This window comes from Lacerta agilis, chromosome 7 (genome assembly GCF_009819535.1).
Source record: "Lacerta agilis isolate rLacAgi1 chromosome 7, rLacAgi1.pri, whole genome shotgun sequence".
NCBI classification, from domain to species: Eukaryota; Metazoa; Chordata; class Lepidosauria; order Squamata; family Lacertidae; genus Lacerta; species Lacerta agilis.
Genome location: NC_046318.1, coordinates 54,853,766 through 54,881,563, shown reverse-complemented (window position 1 = coordinate 54,881,563; position 27,798 = coordinate 54,853,766). Strand labels below are relative to the sequence as shown.

Sequence of the window (27,798 nt, the reverse complement as noted above, 5' to 3'; positions counted from 1 at the left end):
CTCAGTGCACATGCTTGCTGTCTGGTAGTGCCTCTGGATCCAACTCTGAACCTAGATAAGCTTTGTTGAGCTTCGGTTAGTATGCACACTAGAGGAAGCAAATCTGGCATGGTGTCAGATGATTTTGTCACATCACAATTAGACTACCACAAAGTGTTGTACATGGAAGTGCTTTTGAAAGGTGTATAAAAACCAATTTAGGTATGCAGTGCTGCACCCAGCCTGCTGATTGGAACTGGTTATCAAGAACATATGACTTCCTTTTTACAATAGCTTTACTTGGTTTTAATTCATTTTTAAGCCCAATCCACAAGGCTCAGTGTGACCTTTCAACCTTTTAACAGCTTTGGAACTGAGATAACTGAAGGATCATCCTCCCCTATACAAGACTGCTTGCCCATTAAGACCTTCTGCAGAGGTTTTCTTTCACCTCCAACCAGCATCTGATCTGTGTTTCATTGGAATGTTGAAGAGAGCCTTTCTATGACTTGTCCTAAATTCTGGCATTTCCTACCAAGGAATAGCCATATCACCCACCCTTTGTTCAGCTTCCACTTCTGTGCAAACTGGTTCCTCCCCCTCTTTTTGGCAGGCATTTGACTTGATCTAATCATTTCTGTTTTCCTTTCTCTTTTTTAAATCAGATAATCTTGTTATTGTAGTTGTTTTATTATATTGTCAATTACCTAGAGCATTTTTTAAACATAAAAGTGGTGTTAAGATTTTTTAAATTAATAAATATAATCAGCAGGTGAGATGTAAAATGAGTTAGAAACCCATCTGAAATCGTAAAATATTTGGTTTATCATACTTTCCTTTGTCTTATTTTTATATGGAATTTTTCAGTAAAGTGAATACTTCTAAACATAGCCTGGGAAAAAATTAATAAAACAAACAAATACAGCCAATTTAGTTAGATTACATAATCTATTATGTAGAGTGCACAATCACAAAATGTGATGAAAATAATAGATTTCCTATTTTCCCTTTGAAATGCCTTTGAGACCTGACTCTATGGAACTTCCTACCATCGTGTCTAATGAAGTTCTCAGGTAGATGTCACAGTTCAGGAATGCTGCATTAACTATTTCCAGAGTAGCAGTGTCCCCCCCCCCCCCGAAAAACAGCAGTTTTGTGGCACTTTAAAGAGTAAGACATTTCTTATGGCATAAGCTTCCACAAAAGATTTATGCCATAATACATTTGTTAGTCTTTAAGATGTCGCAAGACTCTGTTGTTTTTGCACCGTCTATAAAACCTTTAACTTTTGCCACCAAACAACCCCTCCTTCTGTAAGAGAAACCCAGTAGTTCAGTTCCTAAAGAAAGTTTACACACACACACACACACACACACACACACACTGATATGTTAAGGGAATTATTTACATAAAGAAATAATGTGTTGCTTTTCAGATGGCAGAATAAGATTGCTTAAGTGTACAGTGCTGAGTTAATCAGGGTTCAATACATTTAGTTACAGTGCCTGGTATTTAAAAGTCTTCTCAAGCCAAATAAGCTCTCAGTAGCCTATCCCTCTGGCCAGATTTCTCTGACTTTCACTCCAGTCAATTGCTTACAACTAGGAACAGATGCTGTACAATAGATCTCTTCTGCCTCAAGTTCTTCCTGCTGCTTTTGACTTCTACGATAGTCCAGATGCTTCTTGGACTGCTTGCTGAAATTCACCCTTTGGTCAGACTTCTGCTTGAAGCCATCTGGTGATGGACTCTGCTGCCTACCTGAAGCTTCACAACAACTTCACACCACAGGTTCTTGCTCTCTCCAGCCACCAGCTCTGGTCTCAGATTGTCAGCCTTAGGTTTTTCTCAAATCCAAGTTCTACACTCTCCCAGTCAACAACTGACTGACTCTGTATTGCCTTTTGTTCTCCTGGCCCTCCTCCCATCCCATCAGAACCTCATCTGAGCAATCATATTCTTGCCCCGTCAGGGCTCTCAACTATTGGTCTTTTAGTGACCAATCACTGCTTCTGTATTGACCTTTTTACACCAATCAAAGTTATTGACCCCTTCAGCCAATACAGTTGCTTTTTATCATCAACCTGGTCCATATATGAACAAGTGGCTTCTTACACCTCTAGTTGTTTTCAGACTGTTACCTTGAAATACGTTTGCAACTGTTACTAAGGACAACTGTCTTATGCCCAAATTAAAGTAGCAGAGACAGGCTTCTGGGTTAATTGGTTACAGTATAACATAACATTACGCAATATAAGCATATTCAAATATATTCTTTAAGCTGTAATTACTTTCTCTTACTAGTTCAGCAAAATGATACTATAAAAATGGGTTCCATGATTATAATATTTCAAGTTTTGCATGACCCCTAACAACTTTTATGTGACAGTTTCTAGAGGGGTAGGTGGACGAGCTTGTCCATTAATAAACTGTCCTGAAAACAAGCCTTGATAAGAACAACCAGTTGGTCACTGGTTCTTTATGGCTAACCAGATGCCATAACCTGAGCACAACAGGGCTCTCCCCATATGCTGTTCCCAGAAACTGGCATTCAAAGGCAATCTGCCTCCAACAGTATAAGTAGAACATAGCCACTGTGTCACTGATAACCTGCACAAATTTGTTTGATCCTCTGTTAAAGCCATCCAAGGTGGTGGCCTTGACCATATTTTGTTGGAGAGAATTTTCTAGTTTACCTAGGTGCTGTCCTGATTTTTCCAACATACAACTTCATTGGATATCCCCAGAGTCTAGTATTGTGAGAGAGGGAGAAAAACATTTCTCTATAATTTTGTCTTTTTTGACTGATAAATCTGCTGAATTCTTCCAATGGGAAATTATTGATTGCTCTTGCTGCTGCGAAAGAGTGCACAAGAAATTTTTTTGTACAATGTAATCTGTAAATCTGTCAGAAAAAAATGCCTATGGCCATACCAGTTTGTTTAGAAAAAAGGAACAGTGATACGGTGTTTGTTGTCCAAAGAAGAATACTGTTAGTTCAGACAATAAAAAGTAGCAGGTCTTTTGGTCATCATTATGAGAGGAGTGCTTCCTCTCGTGGAAGGAGTGAGAGTAAAACAGGGAGAATAGCTGCTTTCTACTGTTGCGGGTGGCACTGTGGGTTAAACCACAGAGCCTAGGGCTTGCTGATCAAAAGGTCAGCGGTTCGAATCCCCTTGACGGGGTGAGCTCCCGTTGCTTGGTCCCAACTCCTGCCCACCTAGCAGTTTGAAAGCATGTCAAAGTGCAAGTAGATAAATAGGTACCGCTCTGACGTGAAGATAAACAGCTCTGGTTCGCTCTGGTTCTCCAGAAGCAGCTTTGTCATGCTGGCCACATGACCCGGAAGCTGTACACCAACTCTCTTGGCCAGTAATGTGAGATGAGCGCCGCAACCCCAGAGTCGGACACAACTGGACCTAATGGTCAGGGGTCCCTTTACCTTTAATTTTACTATTGCTTATATTAAATTTTATTCATTCACTCTCTCCCATACTCACCTAAATTAAAATTAAATTAAATTAAGGTTCCCACCATTGATTTGGATCGATAAGTTGTCCTGGATGAGAGAGTTTGTTTCATACATTCAAAACCCTGCATTTGCAAGAGATTGACTAAAGTGCCATTTTTTTCTAGACCTGTGAATGTACATAACTTTTTTCTGGATATAAAACAGCTGCTCATTACTAGATTCACAGCCTACAAAAGAAGAAGAAACCTTGATTATAGAGTCATTGTATAATTTAATTGTTTTGCTTACCTTTCAAATCACTGCATAATAATTTCAGTGTAAGGTGTATTGTTTTCAATTCTTATTGCCAATAAAATAATATATTTACTCCAAGATCAGCATTATGACCTCAGCAGGTGGATTATTTGTAGCACTTGATGGTTTGATTCACAAGGCAGAAAGAATTAAAGTAAGCAAGGGGATAAAAGATTTCCTAAACTCACTATATTCCTCGGAGTCTTCCAGCAATAAAGAGACCGATGCTATTGGAATGTAGTTCTTCACAGCAATATTACACTTGATCTCAGTGTGAAAAAGTATTTTATACTAGAGTGTCTCAGCAAGACTAGCAGTTAAAATGAAAGGTAAAAGAAGCTATGGTGATCACTGGCAGTGCTAGTGACAAATTAGTAGTGGTAAAGTAATGGGCAGATCATTGGAAGAGAACAAATTGACTAGCTGGGGGGGGGGAACACCCTAAAGATTTGATCCTAAGAATTAGAAAATAATATTTTAAAGCCATTTTCAATGTCCTTCAACCTTAAGAAATCTGGGATCAGCTTTAAGCTGAATTTGCAGAAATAGTATCTAGCTCTCTTTTAACCATGTATATTAGTCCTTTCCTATGTGTATTTTTTATCTCCTCCTTCTTGTCTCACCTTCCTCTTTAAAACAAACAAACAAACAAAATAAAATAAATATGGAATAACAACATCACTTCAGCTTACCATCAGCTATGGCCCTTATCCATTTATGTGTCAAAACCTATCAAAGGGAGATGAATGGACCATCTTTTGCAGCCCAAGGACTACATTCCCTTGTGGAAAACACATTCTAGCCAACCCTAGGCATGGAGCAGGACTAGTGAGGTGTTGGCTTGGCAAGAGCCCAAGAGGCCTGAAGCGATGCATTTGATCCCTGAACTTGAACTTCACCACCTGGTTCTAAGAGATGGTTCTTTGGACAGAGCAATGCAATTGTGGGCACTGAACACATCTAAAAATATGTGTCAACTGTAAAGTACATACTCTACATGCTTAGGAGTTTAGCATGATGGATAGAGTATTTAAGGCTCATGTATGGTTTTTTGGGGAGGCTGATTTTTGCTGAATAATTTAGCAAGAAATATATTGAAGAAAAGGTGTAGCATTCCTACTAACTATAGTTTGGCATCTGCTGGGTTACTCAAAATGCCATGCAAATTCTGATAACGATCTGTATATCAATCATGGCTTCAGCTTAAGTAGCTCAGGAGATGCCAGCCATTATAACATGTCATATCCCTAAAGTCATTAAAAATTAGGTCAAAAATCTTCCTTTTCATGCATATATTCTTATTCTAATGGAGCAAAAATCTTGAAATGGTAAAATTGCAAAGACGTGTGTGAAATATTGATATTATCATTGATATAATGTACCACATTTTGTACAAAACTAAAATAAGATTTTGATCTAAACTGCTTGCCCCCATGTAAATGAAGCAATTCTGTGTGTGTTCAGTTTGCAAAGGAAAAATTTCATGTAATTTCATTTTTGTTTTAGCCTTTCATTAACAGGCATTGTAGTATGAATTGTATAGGTTCATTACACTGAATTTAACTGGAAGTATTTTGAAACTTTTCAAGGTCAGTTTTAATTCCTTGACTGTTAATCCACAAATTGTCAGATGGAATGAAATGGATTTCAAGAGCTCTCTTTGTTCTCTATATCTTGTGCCTGTCCCACAGGTAATCTGCACCTTTCTTCCTACCCTTTGCACAGAATAATTATTGTGGGAAAGTCGAGGAAATGTCCAGGTCACAAAGTGCAGACCAGACAGGGATGACAGGTTCTGCCAATTGAGGGCTACTATTGAGAACCTGCGAACTGTAGTCTCTCCTTTTTCACATGGATTTATGTCGCATGTTAACAGGAATTTTGTGATGATGGGTTAGGCAGAAGCACTTAAGCTTTTATTGTCAGTAACTAACAGGAAGTCAGCAGTGGTCCCGAATACAGACGAAGGAGGTACAATTAAAACTAAATTTCCAGTTATTTTGGAATGGCTTTTGCACATAAAAAGGCCTATTTCTGCAAATGGATGCTGCATGAGCACTAATAAAAACTAGAGATTTAAATACAAAATAAGTAAATTTTAGCTACCTTATTCTACCTTTTTCTAATTGGTTTTGCTAAACAGATATTAAAAGGTTTGTTTATTTATGAAATTTGCTATCCGGTTATAAATAATAAAATAATCCCGAGGAGGGGTACAGTACCTGTAAAACTCAATAAAATCATACATTCCAGCTATCAATAACAAAACAGGTGTGATCACACATACACCATCAAATAACTATTTACAAAATGCAGCGACTGCCTGATAAATAAGTCTTCAGTTGGTTCACTGCTTCCATCCTTCCTAATAAATACAACTTTCGTTATGGCATTACACCCAACACGACTAAATATACTCCACAATTTCCAACTAATTCATACTGGACAGCCAGTGTGGTGTAGTGGTTAAGAGCGGTAGACTCGTAATCTGGGGAACCGGGTTCGTGTCTTCACTCCTCCACATGCAGCTGCTGGGTGACCTTGGGCTAGTCACACTTCTTTGAAGTCTCTCAGCCCCACTCACCTCACAGAGTGTTTGTTGTGGGGGAGGAAGGGAAAGGAGAATGTTAGCCGCTTTGAGACTCCTTCAGGTAGTGAAAAGCGGGATATCAAATCCAAACTCTTCTTCTTCTTCTCAAAGTAGACCAACTGAAATTAATGGACACACAACAGGTTAGTAATTAGTTCAATTTAGTTGCCTCTCATAAAACAACTGCATTTTATATGTACTATGATAGTCTAGAATCAAAATGCAATACCCTATCCCACATGCCAGATGGTAAGTGAGCACTGTTGGGGAGTTGCTCCAAGGTCCTAATCATTTTGCTGTCTACAGCATTTAAAAATGTTCTCATGAACATTCCAGCACTGGCTTCTCTGGGGAGGGGAGTGCAGAGCCAGAAGGGAAATTAACCAGCAGGTTTTCCAAACAGTTACTTTTTATGGCAGACAGAATGGGAAAAGGAGGCAATATTCTTAAGGCTCTTCATTGGCACATTCTCCAAGGATATTCATTTCTTTATGTAAATTAATACCTATATATTAACAAATTACCTTGGGCATGGAGGTGGTGGTTTCATTCATTACATGAGAGGAGGAAGAAGAGGAGGAGATTGTGAACCAATGATAAGAAGGCACTGACCAAAATAGTAATGGATGCACTAAGGAAAAGATACCTGTATCTTCTTGTCAGATACAAGAAATGGAGGAGCAACCCCTTCACATTTCCATGTTTGGAAGCACAAACACAAAGAAGGTATCAGGATTGGGTCCACTACACAGGTAATAAGTGCACGTTCGTTGACAGATCATAGTGAAAGCCCCACTCCAACAACTCTGACAGGGCTCTGAAAGGTGCAATAAGTTCCTTGTTTTCCTTGGGCAAGCAGGGAATATTCTTCACATGCTTTGAAACTTTCCATGTGCAGATGGGATCCTTCATAGTTTCGTGCAGGAATTCCCTGCAGCTACAGGACTTTGATACTTGGATATTCCATGAATAGGCTTTAAAATTAAGTGCTTCATCAAAGACCAATGCTTCACTGAAACATGTGGACAGTTCAAACAGTTACAAAATATAGTTGTTTACAGTTTGTGATTATGATTATTTATGGGGCCATATTTGTATCCCTATAACTGTCCTGAGGGGTTCACCATCTAAAGGTTGACAGTAGTGAGATAAAAAACAGAGAGGGCCGGAGAGGAGGAGGAGGAAGGATAAATGTTTAAGCATATGCTTAAGTGTTGTTTCAGTTGGGAATATAAAGGTGCACAAGTTTCTTGAAGTTTGTGCTTTCTTAGGTCTAATAAATTGCAGCATATGAAGAGGCAAGTAAGGGGGGAAATATTGTTGGAACAAACACGCTGTATTTTTCTTTTCAACAAAATAAATGCACACACATACAAATATAGGTTTGAACCTTCAACAGCTTGTTCTCACACATATTTGGACCAATTTTCTCTACTGTTCGTTCAGTAGGGAAAAAAGTGAAGCAGTGGGGATAATTGCATAATGACAGATACAAGGGGAACAGAGAATCCACTGATCATTTCCTGTGAGTTGGCCAACATCCAGCCAGTCTCAAAGGACACCCTGATGTAAAGGCAAAAGGAAAAGAGCTAGCTCTGAAGGAGTTTTGTTTTGTTTTTTTCTCAGCTCATTTTACTTTGTAAAGCAAATCACTGAAACAATTAGTTGACAGCATGGTGTTAGTTTTCTCACGGTAAATTAGGAAGATTAAGCAAACATGGAAGTGAATTTTAGCTGTAATCAGCAGGTTTGGAACTCTGGCCTGTAATGCTTTCACATTCTCAGAGGATATATTTATAAAGTTATTCATATTGTCCCTTTTCATTATGTGCAAACTTGTCCAAAGCCTTTACACACACTGCTCGTTGAGGCTACAGAGTGACTTGATTTTACTTTTTAAATTTTTGAAGTATAAAAGTGGAGCCATTACATCATTGCAGCTGACATGCTTTTGGCAAAGTTAAGAGCCATTGTTACAGGTTTTCCCCTTTGATTTTACTGCAGTATACTGAATAATAAAATGTATTTTATGTTATCATGTCACTTGTGCACCTTGAAAAATGACAAAAAGAACCAAAATAATGTAATTATAGGCATAAATGGCCTCAGTTTAATGTTTGCGTACAGACTCATGTCCAGCTACCAACTTGCCACCTGCCTTAAAGCATTTATTTCAATTGGTTGAAAGCAAGAGTTGGGAAATGTAGTTGTCTGATCTGTCCAATGGAATGTTATTCAGTGAGTTGTGTGAATCACGTGAGCATGTGAAAAAGTGGTTTATTAATGTTGTAGGGCTTTGTGCTTAGTCTGTGATGGAGGAAAGATACTTTGCACATTACCGGAGGCAACTGTTCTTTTCATTATTATAGTACATCCTAAGGTCCTGGTCTGAGTCCATAGATAGATAGATAGATAGATAGATAGATAGATAGATAGACGTGTAAAACACAATATACCATTTCAACTAAAATGTGTTCAAGGCAATATCCATAAATAGAAACGAACTGATGGATTTAAAATGCAACTTCTGTTGTCTTAGTTTCTTGTTCTTGTTAAAAAGCTAAATCATTTGCAGTATATGTTGTTGTTGTTTTTGTTGTTGTTGCTATTCATTTCATTTTGATACTTTATATTTTTTAGAAAACAATCTCAAAGTAATTTACAACTTACATTAAAACATCAAATAAAACAATTCAGAATAAAACACCACAGAAGTAAGTAAAATATAAAGTGTACATTCAAAGCAACATAGTATTTAACTTCCTCTTAATTACCTTAAAAATTTCAAAATATAACATTACAAAGGAAGTCAACAAGAGAATGCACATTTAACGCAGCAAAGTTAACAAAAAAAATCTTTAACATTTCAAAAGAGAACATTACTAAGGGAACTCAATATAAACTGTATACAGTGGTACCTCAGGTTACATTCGCTTCAGGTTACATTCGCTTCAGGTTACATATTCCGCTAACCCAGAAATAACGCTTCAGGTTAAGAACTTTGTTTCAGAAACCGTGCTCTGGCGGCACAGCGGCAGCGGAAGGCCCCATTAGCTAAAGTGGTGCTTCAGGTTAAGAACGATTTCAGGTTAAGAACGGACCTCCAGAACGAATTAAGTTCTTAACCCGAGGTACCACTGTATTTAAAACAGCATAGCTAATAAGAAATTAAAAACTATTATAAGCATTGTTGAACTATTCTACTTAAAATCAGTTCACAGATAAAGAATCTTAAAAAAAAATATTGCATGGATTGGAAGGCATGTAAGTTGTACATACAAGTCAGAGACAGTTGTATTTCTTGTGGAAATTTCATAGAGATTCAAATGTTTGCATTTAGAACTTGAAATGCCTTACAGTGTTGTGACCTGTTACAATTATAAATAAAGCACTTGTGTTATTTGTATATATCTATGCAGGATACATATCTTAAAACCTCATTTGTTATCCATTGCAGTTCTTCCTTATTTATTTTCTGTGAGTCTTTGAAGTTGTCAGTACATCAGAATTTTCAGAAGTGTAGCAATGAAGATTGACAGGCTGTCAGTCATTCCACTGAAGTTCGTTTGACTCAAACCCCAATTGTCCCAATTCAGCAAATTAAAGCTTTCAGAAGTTAAGTCTTGTAAACCTGTTGACACTTAATTATACCTAACCTACACTGAACAATGCTTTGAATGCCTCCTCTTTAGATCAAAAATCCCCAAAAGGGAAAAACAAACACAGGATGTTTAGAGAATAGACACAATAGATTCATTAAGAATTAGAGGGTAATTGGATTCTATCAGCTGAATTTGCTGTTTGTTTATTTTTATTTTTCATCTCTCCCAGCAGTTAAATAATTTTTCTCTTTCAAAAACCTGGGATTTACCTATCGATTTTATATCTTTGCAGTGCCATTTAAAATAGAACTTGTCAGCCTTTTATCTTTTGTTTACCTCCCCCCCACCCCCATCCACTGAGCTGGTCATGGTGCCTCTTTTCATTTTCTCCACTTCTCTTTTATTTGTTTCTTGGTATTACCTCTCTCCATCTTTTCTGACTGTTTTTGTTCTGAATTGCTTTTCCTACAGTTCCTTTTTCACCATCAATATTCTTCCCGCTCTCCTATTCTGAACATTCCACTTCTAATCTGTCCCACTTGTCTTTTTCCTACTCTGTGCCTGAAAAAGTATCATTTAAAAAAAATAAAAAATAAAACTAAGTCTCACTTTCCCAAAGTGGCAAATGTTGGGAGATGCTACAGCTTAGTTGTGTGGATTATTGCCAGACTTTATAAAATGCACTTTATATTTATGTGATTGTTCAGGGGCCATAGTGTAACAAGAGGACCTAGAAGATCAGGGTTCAAGTACCAGCAAAAAAAATCCACAGGCTGTCGTAAGCAAGCCAATAGAATCTCTCAATAATTCATTCCAGTGATTGAAAAGGGATTCATTATGGCTACCTTGTTTCAGATTGTAAGCCTATATAATTTAAGGATTCTGATTGTACTTCATTGTTTGAATAATAGTAATACAGCCATACCTTGGATCCTGAATGCCTTGGTACTTGGAAGTTTTGGCTCCCAAACGCCGCAAACCAGGAAGTCGGTGTTCTGGTCTGCGAACGTTCTTTGGAACCCGAACGTCCGATGGGGCTTCCGCAGCTTCCGATTGGCTGCAGGAGCTTCCTGCAGCCAATCTGAAGTCGCACTTTGGTTTCTGAACATTTTAGAAGTAACAGACTTCCAGAACAGATTCCGTTCGACATCCAAGGTACAATTGTAATCATAATAATCCTATTATCCCTAGGTAGTCATATATTTTTTTAATCCTCTTAGCTAGCTGTGATGGTTGGTTAGTGGAGTAGAGAGGAGAATGGCAACTAACAGAACATGGCACACTCAGATCCTGACTCCCCCCCCCTGGAGCCCCCACCACACCCAAAAATCTGCTCCATCCAATTTTGGGTCTTGGAAGAGCTGCTGGATCCAAGTGAAGGGAAGCAGCTTTGGCTCTAACCCAAAATTTTGCTTATGTTCCAGACTCTCTCAACCCCTTTGTAGGTATACTATTATTCCTTTTCACCAGGCAGCTGAAAACTGTGAAACAGATGGGAGCAGCTCTGCTCTTGTTAACTCTTGCCCTTCCTTCAGCTTTCCCAGAGTTTAAATAAATCATACTGCATTATTGTCCTTTCTGTTTTCCTGCTGTTATTTTGCTTTGATGCCATGAAAAACCATTCTGCTTGCAAACATGTATGTAAAAATACTGAGTAACTAAACTCCATACATGTATGTGTGTACATGCATGCACATATATATGTAGGTGTGCACACAGGTAAAGTTATTCAACATATGTTAATTGGTTCTCCTCGGACTGGTGCACATTAATTTTATTGCTGCTGCAAATGCCTGCATCAAATAAAATCTTGGTTCAGCACAGTGTTGATGGCATGTATCTCTACAATTTGCCATTAGCAATGGATTTTCTGTGCTTCCCTTTATGCATTGCTCCTGAGTTTCATATTTAGAATAAATATGGTAAGACAGTTTTAATGTTAATAAGGATAAATCCATAGAGTTGTAAAAACAACTTATATATGAAAAATGTTTGCTGTTCAATTAATCTTTTTTCAACCATTATTTTACTGTAAACCTAACTGTGCTGCTGGCAGTATGCATTCTAAACTTCCAGCAAACTTACATTGAACAATAATATTTAATGCTTCCAGCTTCCCTGCATGCTCCCCCTAACACACACACACATTGGTGCCAGTGCTGTGTTCCACTGTTCTGTGCTATATTCTTAAAAGGCAATCTGTGTTCAAAAGTCTCAGACTCATAGCCATCATGTGAGGCCACATAGACTTTCCCCCCTTTTTTCTTATCTGAGGTTGTTGACCTCAGGAGAGGAGAAGAAGGTTATGAGGTCAAAGTCTTTTCCTCCTTGGAGCTCACTGCTTGCTGGGAGAGGGTTGGCTGGAAAATAGATGTTTTAGAACAGGGGTTAAGGGTCATGATTTTAATTCTGTTAGGGAACAGCTGTTTTGAATTTCCACTTCTATCTCCCCTCCCTCCCTCCCAAGTCCACAGAGAGAGAGAGAAATTTGTTCAGAGGGAACCAGCAACACAAAAATACGTGGCTCCAATGTATTAGTTCTTTTTAAAAAATGGACCATCTTTGCCATTGGCCTTCACTTCTTTAAGTCAATGGTCAATGGTAATTGTTTAAATATCTGAGAAATATAGCTTAGATTCAAATGAAAGTGCTATTTTGGAAGGTGTTTTATTTACTCACCAAGTGTCAAATGTTACGTAGCAATTGATGTTTCCCTGCCCAATGTTGAAGCAAATGGAATGCACTAATGTGGCAATTTTCAGGCAGATAAACCTACATATAAAGGTGTGGGGCTTAATTTGTGTGCAGAGGTTTCAAGGATGGAAAGGGTTACTTTGTAGATTTTAAAAGTGTTCCTGCAGCACTCTGGATTTACTAATTCCATGTTTTAAGAAGAGATTGGGTAGCCAGGAGAAAGAAGCTCACAATTCTCAAGTGAATGGAAAACAAGTAACAGATTTTTTTGTTGTCTGCAGTATTCTGAAACATTGGCCTCAGGCTGTGTTGGTGTGTGGCTCAACAGCAATCAGAGGTCATAATTTCATTGGTGGTTAGCATCAGGTTTAATTTTTCTAATATGTTACATTTACCAAAATGTCTGGTTTTAGTTATGCACATACATTGCCTGAAACAGCTTTGAGTAGATTGAAGTCTGAAGGTACCTGAAAGGCTATAAGAACATGTACAAAACTAAACATGTTAATTGTTTCAACTACCTTCCTTTCTAAATATGCAAATATTTCCCCCCAATTCCACTGAAGAATAACATCTAAAAATAGAGCATGCTTGTTACATTACAGCAACATAAAAAAGTAAATTAATCTGTTGGTTTTGCAGGATTGCTTATTTTATTTTTTTTAAAAATCCTCTGGCACAAAACTCTTTTTGTATTGCAATTGTCAAATAAAAGTAAACATAGTGGCAACCTTCTTTCGTTGTAGGAATGTGACCAAGTTCATATTGATGATGTTTCATCAGATGACAATGGCCAGGACTTAAGGTAAATCCATACTGATTTATATAAGAAGGCGACTGAAAAGGAAATATTGAAATAAATAATAATAATTTTAGTACAGTTGTTCCTTTGGATCTTTTTGCAACTCAGCTAAATTGCCTATGTAATGTTCAGTTGTTCTTGGTCTGGAATAGTCTGATTATTGTTTTTTTTTTTTAATTTCTTGCAACTAAATCAGCACCTATAACTTCGGAACAGATGGCTTCCCTGCAGCAGCTACCAGCGCTAATTTATGCTTAGCAACGGGTGTGCGTGGAGGAGTGGACTGGATGAGAAAACTGGCCTTTCGATACAGACGAGTAAAAGAAATCTACAACACCTACAAAAATAATGTTGGAGGCAAGTGCCCGTCATACTGCATGCTGCTTAATAGTCTCATTGCTTTCTGAACCTTTTTCAACATGGCTGTGTTTACTCAGCTACTTAGAGCTGCACACTTTATAGATCTGTAAGATGTGGTAAGTGATCTTAGCTGAAATGCAAACACTACAGTGCTTGCTCCTTTTCTCCCTGCAGGTCTTCTGGGTCCAGCAAAGAGAGAAGCATGGTTGCAGCTTAGAGCAGAAATTGAAGCTCTTACAGATTCTTGGTTAACACTTGCACTAAAAGCACTCACATTAATTCACTCTAGGTAAGTGGGTTCAAGCTGGGGCAGCAACACATAGTAACATGAAATATAAATTAGGGCATTTCCGCTAATGACACCATGTATCTTTACCACTAATATACACCCCCCCCCCAATAAAGCTTGTGCTTGTAATTAGCGGGAAGCTGCTCTTTTAATCCCAATTGTAGTGCCCTGAAATATGGAAATTAAATTGGAATGATCTGGTGGGTTTCTATCTTTGTATTGTGATGTTGTCCTAAAAGTGTATATTAAGAGTTTCACTTTTGCCTTTCAACAACATAGTATTTGTTCTGTAATAGGGAGGTGATTGTAGTGCAGCAGAGGGATGAGGAACCTTTGGCTTTCTGGAAGTGTTTGGACTACAACTCCCATCACTCTTGACTATTGGCCATGTAGGTTGAAGCTGATGGAAGACATAGTTCAGCAACATTTAGGCCAAAGATTTCCCACTCATGACATAGCAGGAGTGTCTGCAGCAAGGGAGAGAGCAGGCAGGTAGATAGGTAGTGGCAGTGGGGTGAAAGGGTCAGTTTGTTATTTGGCTGCTCACTTGGGAACAATTACGGCTTGCCCCAGGCAAGAAGACAACAAAATTGCACCTCTGACTCTATATAAGTGTGATTTCACAAACCATTCCATGGCATATCTTTGCCAGTGGAAATGTCCTGCAGGTGGAGGTGGTACATATGGTGGAGGAGGATCTGGATTTCTGCTGGCATAGCACAGCTTCCACTGAATCCTTTAGCCCCATAGCCAGCAGATTTTCAGTGTAGGATTGTGCCATTAGTCTTGTTAATATAGCAGCGCCTCTCTATGCTGCTCTGCCAGTGCAGTTTCCCAGCGCTGACACGCTTCATCAGTAGAGCAACAGCTTCAACAACAACAGGTGTACTATATAAATGCTGTTCCTCTGCCTGTGGACATTTTCTAACTATGGTTCAGTCTGTCTCTCCTACCTTTCCCTTTCCCTTTCCCTCATTTTAAACAAGGATAGTAATATGCTTGTAAAATGGCAGTCTTTGTTTGGTTTATGAAAGATACTGTCCCTTTCTTCTAGGACAAATTGTGTGAATATTCTAGTGACGACTACTCAGCTTATTCCAGCTCTTGCAAAAGTCTTGCTATATGGCTTAGGTGTAGTATTTCCAATAGAAAATATTTACAGTGCAACTAAAATAGGTGAGTTATTTTTACAACAAACAAAGCCTATTTGCTTGAAGCTATAATTTCAAATGAGATGGCACAATGATTGAGATAGAAGTGTCTCTTTACTAATACAGAAACACATGCTTTGTTTACACATGCAACAGACTTGTGCATCTTTCAGAATTTCCTGGGGCTGTAATTATTAAACTAAGTCTTAATAACAAGAAACATTGATTAAGTTAATTTTGAAAATCTCATTTAGTCTGCCCTATTATTCCATCTGCCACTCATTTTGTGATGTGTGCTTCTAATCTATCTCTGCTCATAGTTCAATGCTTAAGGAGAACCTTATAAACAATTCCACATTCCACTTGTTTATTTAACTGTACATTACTCCACTAAAATACTAAGTCAAAAGGAGACTCCGGAACTGCTTCCCATGAGCTATTTTTATATAAAGGCCTGGATCCAAAGAACTACTTTAGGTGTGCCCAATAACTTGTTTACACCCACTGAGATTGTTGATTTTTTTTTCCTTTGAAAGCTAATTTGCCATACCAGAAACTGCCCTGTGAATCCTATTTTTAAAAATGGAACTTTTCACTGTGGCTTTGGGAGCTACTATTAAAGGAACATAATTCTGAAATATCATGTAGTTCTTTTGATACTAACCATTGTGTATAGACAGAGATATCATCATTCTGGGCCATGTCCTTAAAATATTATTCATTTTTATAGTGTTTTTTGTGTACAAAGTTCTTCACTGTTCTGATTTTAGGAATGCAGGAAGCTGCCTTATGCTGAGTCTATTGGTCTATCCAATAGCTCAATATTGTCTACACTGACTGGCAGGCACTGTCAAGGGTTTCAGACAGAGGACATTATGAGCCCTACCAGAAGGTGCCAGGGATTGGACCTGGAACCTTCTGCATGCAAAGCAGATGCTCTGCCACTGAACTATCTCTACAACAATCCTGTGAAGAAAGTTAGGTTGACAGAGATGCACTTATATCCAGTCACTGCTCAGTCTTTACCCAGAAACATAAGCTTGGATCCTGAGTTCCTATGAATGAGTTCTGCTCAAAGGGTGCTCCTGCTGAAGGAAGGGGGTGAGGTGATTTATCACCAAGTTCTCCTTCCCCTGTAGTGTCATGTGTCTCCTGAAAAACTGTTTTGTAAGGTTGGGGGTTCCTCTAGATCAGAGGGTCCCAGTGGGAATTGGCAAAAACTGCCTTCACATCCCTTCCTTCAGAGATAGCCTTCACTAGATCTCAGTCCTTTCTTTGAATAGGAGGAGCCTTTCTGTTTGATGAAGGAGCACTCAGGTTCCAACTAATTATCTTCAAAGCTATGTATGCAATTACCCTTCCTTATTCCATTCATAGAGTCATAGAATTGAAGAGTTGGAAAGGACCATGAGAGTCATCTAGTTCAACGCCCTGCAATGTAAGGATCTTATTGCCCAAAGTGGGGCTCGAACCCATGACCGTGAGAATAAGATTCTCATGCTCTGCTGACTGTTTCATTTCACTTCATTTTGCCCCTGGTGCACCTTTACTAGCCATTTCATATTCGCATACATACACAAGTTCTCTTCTCAAAACCATGAGCTCTGTTTTTTTATTCAATAATTCTGAATGTTTACATGGGTGGGTGCACACCAGTAACTTTGATAGTGTATGCAGAAATATTAGCCTTGCCATGCCTCTGAATCCCTGGAAGAAATTGGCAAAATGAGAAATAGGGACCTTAGTGAATATCCATGGTGAATTGGTGGATTTGACCAGCATTGGCTTAAAATACCAGATAAGTAAGAAGCCAGGGAAGGGAAATAAGTTGAAGTGTAGGCTACATCAGAGCCTTGTGGTATTTTCAGTGACCATTCATGCAAAAAAATAAGCTAATGCCAGGATAGGGTCGTTGGTATAATATAAAATGTTTTCAGCTGCACTAGTTGTTTTCTTAAAGTAAAATGCAACATGGTTTCAGTTACACCACCTCTGGTGGTTTATGCTTTTTTTTTAGGAAAAGAAAGCTGTTTTGAGCGCATAATTCAAAGATTTGGAAGAAAAGTAGTATATGTTGTTATAGGAGATGGTGTGGAAGAAGAACAAGGATCAAAGAAGGTAATAAGTCAAGGTTTACATTTCTACAGCAATGTTCCTTGGAATTGCAGGTTCTAAGCATCTCATGATCTTTGCTGCGGGAGGTAATCATGTAGAGATTGGGCAGCCATCTGTTGGGGTGGCTGTAGTTCTGGATTTCATGCCTTGATCCCAGAGCTGGACTAAGTATTATTGCATTAGTTTTCCTGTGTTATACGGAACTGTGGTTTTTAGGTTGATATACTGCTATGTCACCCCAAATTTCTTTCATACCAATGGGCATGATGTGACACAACAGCTGATGTTATAGACATTTTGCCACCCTTTTTTAGCATGTGAGCTTCAGTTCACCCATGAAAACTGGGTAAGAACTGTATTCTGCAATACCACCCTAAATTTCATCACATGAACAGTGGTGGTGTGGTCCATGAAAATCATGTGGAAATTACTGTACAAAACTCCCACAATTTTCTGGGTTAGCAGGATTGCAATCTGTTTTTTTCCCCCCTGGAAGCAATTAACATGGAAATGAGTGCTTAGCTTCCGCTGGATTTCCAGTAGTGCCTTTTACATTGTGTGAAAGATAAAATAAAACCCAAAAATTAACAGGTAAGAAAATGTCGGGGAAAGGGGGGGAGTGTTATCTGAACACCATGTGCATTTGGGCCATATAAATGACTTTCATTTATTAAAGCCTTCTTGCCTAAATGAATTACATTTTTAAACTAATATCTAAATGTAAGAGAAATTACATTTTGATTCATTTTTATATCCTGTATCGGGGTAGGGAAGCTTTGGTTTTCCAAATGTTGGTACAATCTGACTCACACCAGTGCAAGCCAGCACAGCCAATTGTTAGGGATGATGGAAGCTGTAGTTCAGTAGCATCCAGAGGGCCAAATGTCCCCCACCCTTATTTTTTATGAATAGCACTGAATTCCATGTGCTGGTGATTAAAAAGTCCTTTGCCAAAAGAACTGTGCACTTATATCAGTGCCTAATCTAAATAAGCAGTTTCTGGAAGTTTCCTTCACAAAACGTTTACATAGGTGGAATGGACAGATAGTACAAAACATCCTCCAGAGGCATTCCTTTCATGTGTTCTTTGTTGCCGGAAGGAATTTCCAGCTTAGGACAGAAGGAAGCGTCAAGATTTTCTCCTGGCAAAGCAACAGTGAATTCAATGGGATTATATTAACAAGGAATTTTGTAACTATATGTATTTGTGCCTAAGAAAAACATCTTCCTGTGTCTACAACCATTCAGATTCTTATCTCACCTCAAAAATACTACTTTTCAAGCTCCCCGTGGCTATATTTATATGCCTTTAACTTAAAGGTCTCAATTGTGGCTTTGCCCCAAGCCCAGAATAATAAAGGACACCCTGTGGTTCTGTTGCTCCCATATCTGCCAGCAGGGAGATTTTCCTCCAGTTTTTCCTGTTCTTTTGGGGAGAGAACAAACTGTGCTGGCTCTTTGCCCACCACAGCAAATGCACTTTCTCTGTTTTGTTGACCTAAGCTGGCACGGAGTTGCAGGGAGAGGCGAGCTGGAGCCGGTGCTGCACCCTTTTTAACACATCTATGGCACACCACTGCAGTTATATAACCAAAGAACTTCATGCTTCCTTTCTGACGTAGACCGAGCTTTCAGTCTGAATAGTCAAATAGCCGAAACTAAAATAAAAAAAGAAATTGACTTTTGAAGTGAGCTGCTTTTCCATACTATGCAAACTAATTTTTCACAGTCCCAGTTGTTCCTTGGTTCAAGTGGTCAAACCAGTTTCCCATCCCAACCACCAGCTGTCAGTCAAGTAAATGAAGCAGCTATCTCCCAAGTGCCAGCTCCTCCTCCACTGGCTATGTCTAGTTCCTTCACAGGCTATGTCTCATCATCCATTGCCTAATGCCAGCTCAGATTTGATGCTGAAAACACTGAGTGCACCTTTAGATATTCCTTTGTGAGGGAGTAAGTGAACTGGAAAAGTGGTGATGGTATGACATACAGTTATTCTCAAGCATTCAAAATTGTCAGTATATAAGACTGGCAAATGACATTGTACTTTTTTGTTTGTTTGTTTGTTTAGAGAGTTTAATGTGTAACACCAGAAAACACATTTTCCCTGTGTGAGTTGCTGCCTGGCCAACCAATCAAATACTCTATTCCAGATCTGTTTCTGTTGACGGCGGCTTGTCTGTGCAGTTTTTTAAGATGGTGTCAGGAAACAGTTTACCATCTAAAAACTTGCAGATATTACAGACAACAGGGGAACAACTGGCACTAGGGATAATAGCAGCATTGATGGACAGGAAACTGATGTGGTTCTACAGAAACCAGCTAAAGGGCAGAAAACGACAAGAAGGAAGCTGCTAGAAAGAATGACTCATGGTTCCAGTTGTCTCTGTACTAATGCACAGAGCAAGGGGAACAAGCAAGACAAATTTGAGCTAATACAGGGTGGTAAATAATAGGCATTACTACTTTGGGTTACTGAAACAGGGTGGGATAAGACTCATGACTGGAATGTAGAAATTGAGAGATATAACTTGTTCATAGGAATAGAACAAATGTGAAGGGTGGAGGAGGAGCATTATATGTAAAGGATGTGTACATCTATCGGGGGAATGCTGTGGGTGGTGTGTCTTGATTTCAGTAAGGCTTTTGACAAAGTATTTTTGCAAGGAAGCTGGTAAAATATGGGCTGGACAAGGCAACTTTTAGGTGGACAAAACTATAAAATCAGTTGCTTGAGGAACTGATGTCTTTTCATATATGACCATGTATAACAAAATTATTATACAGTACATGCTGCAGTGTGTTGAAAAAAACTAGATGTACATAACAGAGAGCCCAATTTTTTGCAATCTTAAACCGATCTTGTCAGAAAAAGAGAATGTGCATCCTTTCAAATGCACCATTTTTAAGGCATCCCTTTTGATTGATTAAAAGAAATGTGTTTCACTCAGGATGCAACACACTCTTATATTTCACTTGTAGTGAATAAGTCATGGCATTGTCACCTTTCCATAAGCTGTTATTTCCTGCAGACTCATTTTATAAGACAATTAAAATATTCAGACTAAGCAGTAATATAAAATGTGGAAAACGTATCTGGACTAGTTCATAGAACAGCTGATGCAGGTGGGATTATGAGGAGTCCGGGATACAATGCATAGAGTTCACTGTCTTTGTATTTGCCTCCTAGGAGAGAGATCGTTGTGCTAGGAAATCCCTACACATAAATGCTATTAAAATTAAATATATAACCTAGCAGTAGATGTTTACTGGAATATTTATTTGCTTATTAACCTAACCATTCCCAAATTGCAGTCTTCAGATTCTTCATTTGCAAACAGATTCAAATACATTTGGGCTCAGGTTCTTTTTATGAGTTTGCAGTAATATAAAATTAGTAATTGCCACAGGGGGGATATGGGACAACTTGGAGCATGTTTACTTTTCAAATAGCAAAGTATGCAAAAAGTATTGAGTTTTGTTCTATGTAGAACAGTAAGAAAAGAGGATCACTGTGTAAACTACTAACAATCCGTGAATCAGTAAGGGGTAAGCTTTAGTCTGGAGTTTATGCCACGTTCTGTGTCTGTTGTTACCTTGTTGTCTGTTGGTTAGCTCCGAGTTTTTGCTTAGGACTTGAAACAGAGATGTGTTGGGGCACAGCTGGGACCACTTTTGTGCTTTTTCCACACTAGAATATGTTGATTTTACATTGTTTTCTTAAAGTAACAGCATAATGAATTCAGTTGATGTTCCTACTCAAGGTACTGACATGCACTGGTTTGAAATCAGCACAGACTGTGTTTTCTACAAGAGAGTTTGCATTAACAAAGTGGCAGATAAGAGACAGGGGTAAAGCACCCAAACTCAAATGCACCCCATTGCTGCTTCTCTGCTGAAAAATCACCCCTTCTTGTTATCACGGTTTTGTTACATGTGTTTCTGTGCAATGTGTAGCTAGACCATAAGGCAGCTTCTAAATTGTCTTCTAAAGTTGACAAAATTCATAGCTGTGGATTGACATATCCACTATCAATCATGATAGCTACCATATCTTTCGCTCCATAAGACACACTTTTTTCCTCCTAAAAAGTAAGTGAAAATATCTGTGCGTCTTATGGAGCGAATGGTGGTCCCTGGAGCCGAATTGCCCAGGGGCCAAAAGAGGATCATGCTTTTTATTTTACAAAGAGAAAAGGGGGTGTTGAAAGGACCCCGCTCAGCAGCTGATCAGCAAGAGATCGGGAGAGAGATAAGAGTCCCGGCTCCCTTTCAGCCCCGCCCCCTTGCCCAGGCCTCCATTGTTGAATGTGCTGCAGAGGGAGGTTGTTTGTTTCCCCAGCGACATGTGACTAGCTGCAGAAATGTGAGTTGAACCACATAAAAATGGGGCTTTTCCCCCTTTGCAAAAGGAGCTTTGCTTTTCCCTTTGCAAAAAAAGCTGCAAAACCTTTAGCTGATCCTCAAAAAAACAGGGCTTTTCCCTTTGCAAAAAAGCTGCAGAACTTTTAGCTGGTCCTAAAAAAAACCAGGGCTTTTAGAGGAGGAAAACCAGAAAAATATTTTTTTTCTTGTTTCCTCCTCTAAAAACAAGGTGCACCCTATGGTCCAGTGCGCCCTATGGAGCGAAAAAATACGGTAAATGGATGCTGTCCAAGCATGTTGTGTCTCTTCATAACCAGGTAGGTGGAATAGAAGATACTGCAACAGCTGTTGCCTTCATGCCCTGATTGCAAACTTCCCAGAGGCATCTGGCTACCCGCTGTTGTTGACTAGATGTACCCAGCAAAGCCTTGTTTTGTCCTCAGACTCTTAAACAGGAGCCAGGCTTGGAGTACTGACAAATATGGGTGGAGAATGAAGTGAATTAACTTAGGGCAATTTCCCCCTCCTGCTGTCACTCAGGGCTTATGCTGGGCTGCTTCATCTTTCCCTTTCTGACCACAACCTAGGTTCCCAAGTGGAGTAGCTTGAGCCCAAGCCCTGGGTGAGCCAAAGGACAGCAAAAAGGCGTTGGGAGGAGGAAAACACAGCCCTAACCAGTCCATTCCCTTCTTTGCCAGAAATCTCCACATCTCTCTTAGACAGACTCCAACTTCCTACTATTGATGCAAGAGTTGCGGGAATGCCTAGTAGATAAAATCAGGGTACAGCTTTGCCCCATTTGTGCCATATAGATTGCCTCTTTCTCTGGTCTTGCTCACAAGCCAAACCATGCCTTAGCATGAACATGTAGGCTCCCAGCAATGAGATTAAGCCTGCTTCACCCCTCCCCAATTTCTTTGCTGCTAAACCCTGCTGATCCATGCCATAACCTTGCTTAGTGTGTCATCCAAACACAGGGTTGCGATTTAGCTCTAACTACATGCTGTAATAAAGATTCATTCTTGGTTTACAGATTGTGGCTAGTCTGGAGAAAGCTAACCCATAAACCTAGGTGTGGATGACACACTAAGCCAAGCCAGGGTTTTGCTTGGTGCAACACAGCAGCAAAATGACTATGGAGAAGCAAAGTTGCCATAGCTTTCTCTCCAGGAGCACACGCGTTTGCACTTAAGTCATGGTTTGCCGCAGCTTAAGATTTTAAAAAAGGATTCAGCTGTTCATTGCATACTCTAAAATGAACTGTGCACATCTAAAATAATAGAATCCAAAACATATTTCACTTCCTTTACATTTTAAATGTCAAATATTTTCCCATGGGATAGCTTGAATGTTTTCTCTCTGAAAGGTTATGGCTATCTTTTCTTATTATTCATATAAAATATTTCACTGACACCAGAAGTCCTGCTTGTATAGCTTTAGGGTAGTATGGTTTCACAATTACATTTTCACCCCTTGTGAATGATATTTGTGTATTTCCCTTCCCCCACCCCATATTGTTCATATCTTTGGTTTATTCAGGTGTCTTGCAAACACACTTGTAAGTCCAGATTCAAAATTTCATTTTATTTAGCTAGTAGAATGAAACGTAAACATTCATCTTTAAGATATTTCATATGGGAAAGTTGTTACAATGTCAACATGAACAATGCCAGTATAATACGAATCACTCGGAAAGGGTTAGCCAAAAAAATGATTTGGGCAACACAGTGATATATTTTGATTCTTTGCTTTAATAACCTGTTCAATTCACCTGCCAGAAAGTTTTAAACAAGCATGTTTTGGCAGCAAACAATACACTATTAAATGTATTGTCACCAAATGCTGCATCATTTTGGGATATATGTCTTGTGGACAAAGAAAATATTTTCTCTATCTCTGTAGGTTTCCAGTTTAAGAAACCAGCTTTCTTTCTTTCCTTCCAAGAAAAAGCTGTTCAGATTTGCTTCTTTAATGAGGCTGTTCAGCTACGTATTTTGGTACAGATTTTAAAGGATTGCTGTGCTGAAGAAATATTAATTATGAAGCAGGAAGAATTACATACTTAGGAAACCTCTGAACTCATAACCACACTTAACAGGGATTAAGCACTATTGAATTTCATAGGACTTACTTCCAAGTAGACATGGTTAGGAATGCAGCCTTTAACCTAGGTTTCAAGGACAGGTTATGGATTTCCATATGAACAGCGGAGTCTTTCCAGTCCACCTTTCTACTGCAGACCTATCTTAACCTCTGAAAATCTGTTCTTGGTGGTCAGGGGAACCCTCTGAAATGGAATTCCAGCATGATGCAAAGGAGTGCATTTTGAAATGAAAACTGGCATTGTGCCACTAATGCACCACACCCATGAGTCGCAGAACTTCATGCTCTTGCAGTGCTCTTTGGATTCCTGCTGTTCATTTTACTATGTTGCTTTATACCAGGGGTAGCCAACATGGGGGCCACCAGACGTTGCTGGGGTCCAAATCCCAACATCTCCAGCCAGCAAAGCCAATGGCCAGGGATGATGGGAGTTGGAGTCCAAAAACATATGGAGGGCACAATGTTGGTTATTAATATGTTGTGTTTTGTGAAGCTCCCCTTCTGTAGGTCTTTAAACACCATATCATATGTAGGTGCAGCAAAACAAACTAGGTTGCATGTCTCTGTTGACAAAAACCTCTTTAATCCAGTGGAGAATTTCTGAGTGGAACAGGGAGGGAAGGAAGGAAGGTGACTTTTGCATATTCATTCCCCCCTCCCCGCCCATGTAGCCCCATCATGGTCCCCATCGGTTCCCTTGGAGGACCCTATGAACAATTTGGCAGGTGGTGCAAAGGACTGCAGTGAGAGGGTGAATCAGCAAAAATAGCTTCCTCCTCATTCTACTGAATTAAAGAAACTTCCATTCGTGGAGGGACACCATTGGATACAACCCAGTAAACTTAGTTTCCTTTGCCAAGTAACCATCAACAGCCCTGATTTAATCTACCCAATGTTTGTTGCATTCTTTCAGAGAAAAAAACTATGTTGTCTGACCACAAAGCCACTGCCAGCTATCGAATTAGTCTCAGAGAACATTAGTATGGAGCAGGAATACATAATGCAGCTTAGTATGTCTTTGAAACTGAGGAATATTTTATCACACTTCTTCCCAATATGATCTCATAAGTACATTTCTCACCACACTGTTAAGTCATCCCATTCTTCCCTTGGGTATTGGCAGAAAGAGGCTACCTGTGTGGAGGTGCTGATGCTGCAGACTTTGGCCCTATGTCTTGTCTTGTACTACAGCTTTTACCTTCTGGCCACAGGGGGCACCTGGCTCCAGCTGTAGACTTTTAGCTCAACAGCTAGAATTCTTAATAGAGAATTTGGATCTGCATTTGTAGTAAACACTGTGTAGAAAAAAGAAAGGGCAGCTAAGCACTGTGGTTTTTTGCATTCGCTTTATATGGTCTGTTTTGATATGTCCTGCCTCTGTAAAAATCGTAATGTTTTGCTTCTGAATCTTATGCAGCCATTCTCGCATTTTCATTTGCCTGCTTTCCAATATAAAATGTGCCAAGCACAGCTGTACTCGCAAAATAACATACAGCTTTGCGTCCTTACATTGTGTTTTTATTTTTCACAGCATGCCATGCCATTCTGGAGGATCACAAGTCACTCTGACCTTATGGCCCTTCATCATGCCTTGGAACTGGAGTACTTATAGTAGCACTTTGTAACCCCAGAACTTCCCTTGCGCCCATGGACAGTGTGCCTGCAACTTGTGTCATTGCTGGGCTACAGAAATTTGTGATTTCATCATGTTGATGTACAGCTGCAACTGGTCTCAACCTTTGCCCTAGCAGTAAATGGAGGAGCATGTCTCTCGTCTTCAGAAACAGCTGTTGATTCTAGTACTGTGAATCTAATGAAAACAAGCCATGATGAGAATGTTTAACAGTGTGTCCTTATCACATTCACCACATTGAAAGGTTCGTACCTGTGAAGAGACTGGGAAGTGCTTTGTGGTTTCTAGAATCTTCATTGTGGCGCACATACACCTTCTTAAATACAACAAACTTGATTGCACAACAAAGACTGAGCTTTTTCTTTTTAAGAATCCCATGCGTACATTTCTTGAAAAGGTTTACTCCCCCCCCCCTTTCTCTCTCCCTCTTTTAGTTTCTCAGACCCAGGGTACTCTGTAAATCTTTACTTATTTATGAACAGACTCTGTTTTGGCACCATCACCTAAATGTGGAAATGTATGATAAATGAAAGGCTGTAATGAGTGTTTGCCTTCTGATAACAAATTGATTTTGAATTTTAGCACATTGCAAAGTAGTTTAAAGTATGTCTAATTTAAGCAAATAGGTACATCACTGAGACAATCGTGTACAGGAAGAATGTTTTGGTGTAAATTTGTAATGAATGGATGACGTTTTACATATTGTTTAGGCAAATACTATTGAAAGGTAGTAATGGCTTTTTGGTGAAGTATGAGGCAGTGTATGCACAAACTATTGTGCTGTGCCTTATGAAAGTATTGTGTATAAATATGTAGATAATTGATATTTTTTTTTAGATCAATTTGTCAAGACCAAAAGCATGGATGTCAAGTGTCAATAAGGAATCACTTTTTATTCTTTCTGTTCTTCTGGTTTTTTCATTGGCAAATCTATAATAGCTAAACATACCTCCCCTACTTGCACCATGCCCATCACGGGCTTCTTGTTTACATTTTGTACTTGCCTATAAGTGCAAAATATATGGGCCTCACATCAGGTTAGAATGGTTTACGTGTTTAAATTGCCAGTTTTCTTGACAAAATACCTATGTATGATGAAGGCTTGATCTGGCTCTGTTTCAGTGTGTTTTGCCAAAAGAAGCAGCAATTTAAATACACATGTGTACTCTCAACTGATGTCATTTTTTGCTCAGGTATTATACCTGAGTACATATGTTATAGTCTTGAAGTGATCTCTTTCGTTTAATTGGCTTTACTGCTAAACACTGAATGTGGGAGAAGTAAATAATCTATCTGTTGATTTCCCTCCCCCCCAAAAAAGGTAGAGGACTGGGTTATTTTTAAAAGTATGTCATGTAACATATCTTGACTTATAGAAAAATTGGAACAAAGTGTTCATGCACTGAAAAACTAAAACTGAATGCAACCACTTTATTTTCAAGTGCAAAGGGAGAGGTCTTTCTGAGATCTAGTGAGTACATACTAAATGAACTATGGATCATCAGAAACCTATTGCCGTCTCGGTCCCTTTCTTCTCAAAAAAGTAATAAATTTCTTGCTTGAATATTTTTTAATGCTTTAAACCTCACACAGATCTGTTGAAAAACAGGCAGAATGTAATGACAGTTCTAGTTTCACAATGAGCAGCTGTCAAGCAAGCTGATGTAACACTGTGATAACCTAGTAAAATATCAGGTGGATGGGGCAAAGCATGGCTGTGAGTGTTGGTTTGCATTAGCTGTTGAAACAGTTCATGCCCCCAGCCTCTCCTACCTTTATTGTGAGAGTACCCCCCCAAATGTGGCTTACAGTAAGTACTGAAATTATTATGCAGCTCAAAAATAAACCAACACTGATTTTGTAAAACCTTCAAACTTTGAGTGTGGGAATTTTGGCATACAATTCTTTTACCTTTAGGCCCACAATATGAAATTAGAAACTGGCAAATGTCTGGTGCATCCTTAATTTTAACCAGGAACCAGATTTTTCTATTGGTCCATTGCCGGCAATGGGCATAGTAAAAATATTCATTGCCAATTTTGTTAAGACTGTTTGTAACTAGCTTCTATTACATTTTAACTGTTCCCATCTTCTGTAACACATGAAGAACATGAACAATCTAGTCCGTTTCTTTAAATATTATCAATGTGATTCTCTTAACCATGGTTAACATCCTCTTCCCTCCACAGAGAGAATTCCTCCCTCCTGCTGGTAACTGGGGTAAACGAATACATTAGCATCAATGTCATTATGGTTAGGGGTAACCAGTTTCCTCAATTGGGTTTATTGGGCCGCAATCCTACATTCTTACCAGGGAGTAAGCCCAACTGAACCCAGTGGGATTTATTTCTG

At 39.0% G+C, this 27,798-nt stretch overlaps 1 protein-coding gene across 20 annotated transcripts in view; it reads left to right on the top strand.

Annotated features, from left to right (window-relative positions):
• EYA1 (EYA transcriptional coactivator and phosphatase 1) overlaps nt 1–27,245 on the top strand; it is an 85,402-nt gene extending 58,157 nt beyond the window's left edge. For all 20 annotated transcript variants that reach the window (XM_033155405.1, XM_033155401.1, XM_033155402.1 and 17 more), the window contains 6 exons: nt 13,378–13,436; nt 13,630–13,790; nt 13,968–14,082; nt 15,137–15,258; nt 17,251–17,351; nt 25,345–27,245. In XM_033155405.1, coding sequence (XP_033011296.1) covers nt 13,378–13,436; nt 13,630–13,790; nt 13,968–14,082; nt 15,137–15,258; nt 17,251–17,351; nt 25,345–25,425 — 639 coding nt within the window. In that variant the 3' untranslated portion in view covers nt 25,426–27,245. The remainder of the gene's footprint in view (nt 1–13,377; nt 13,437–13,629; nt 13,791–13,967; nt 14,083–15,136; nt 15,259–17,250; nt 17,352–25,344) is intronic.
• The last annotated feature ends 553 nt before the right edge of the window (nt 27,246–27,798 follow it).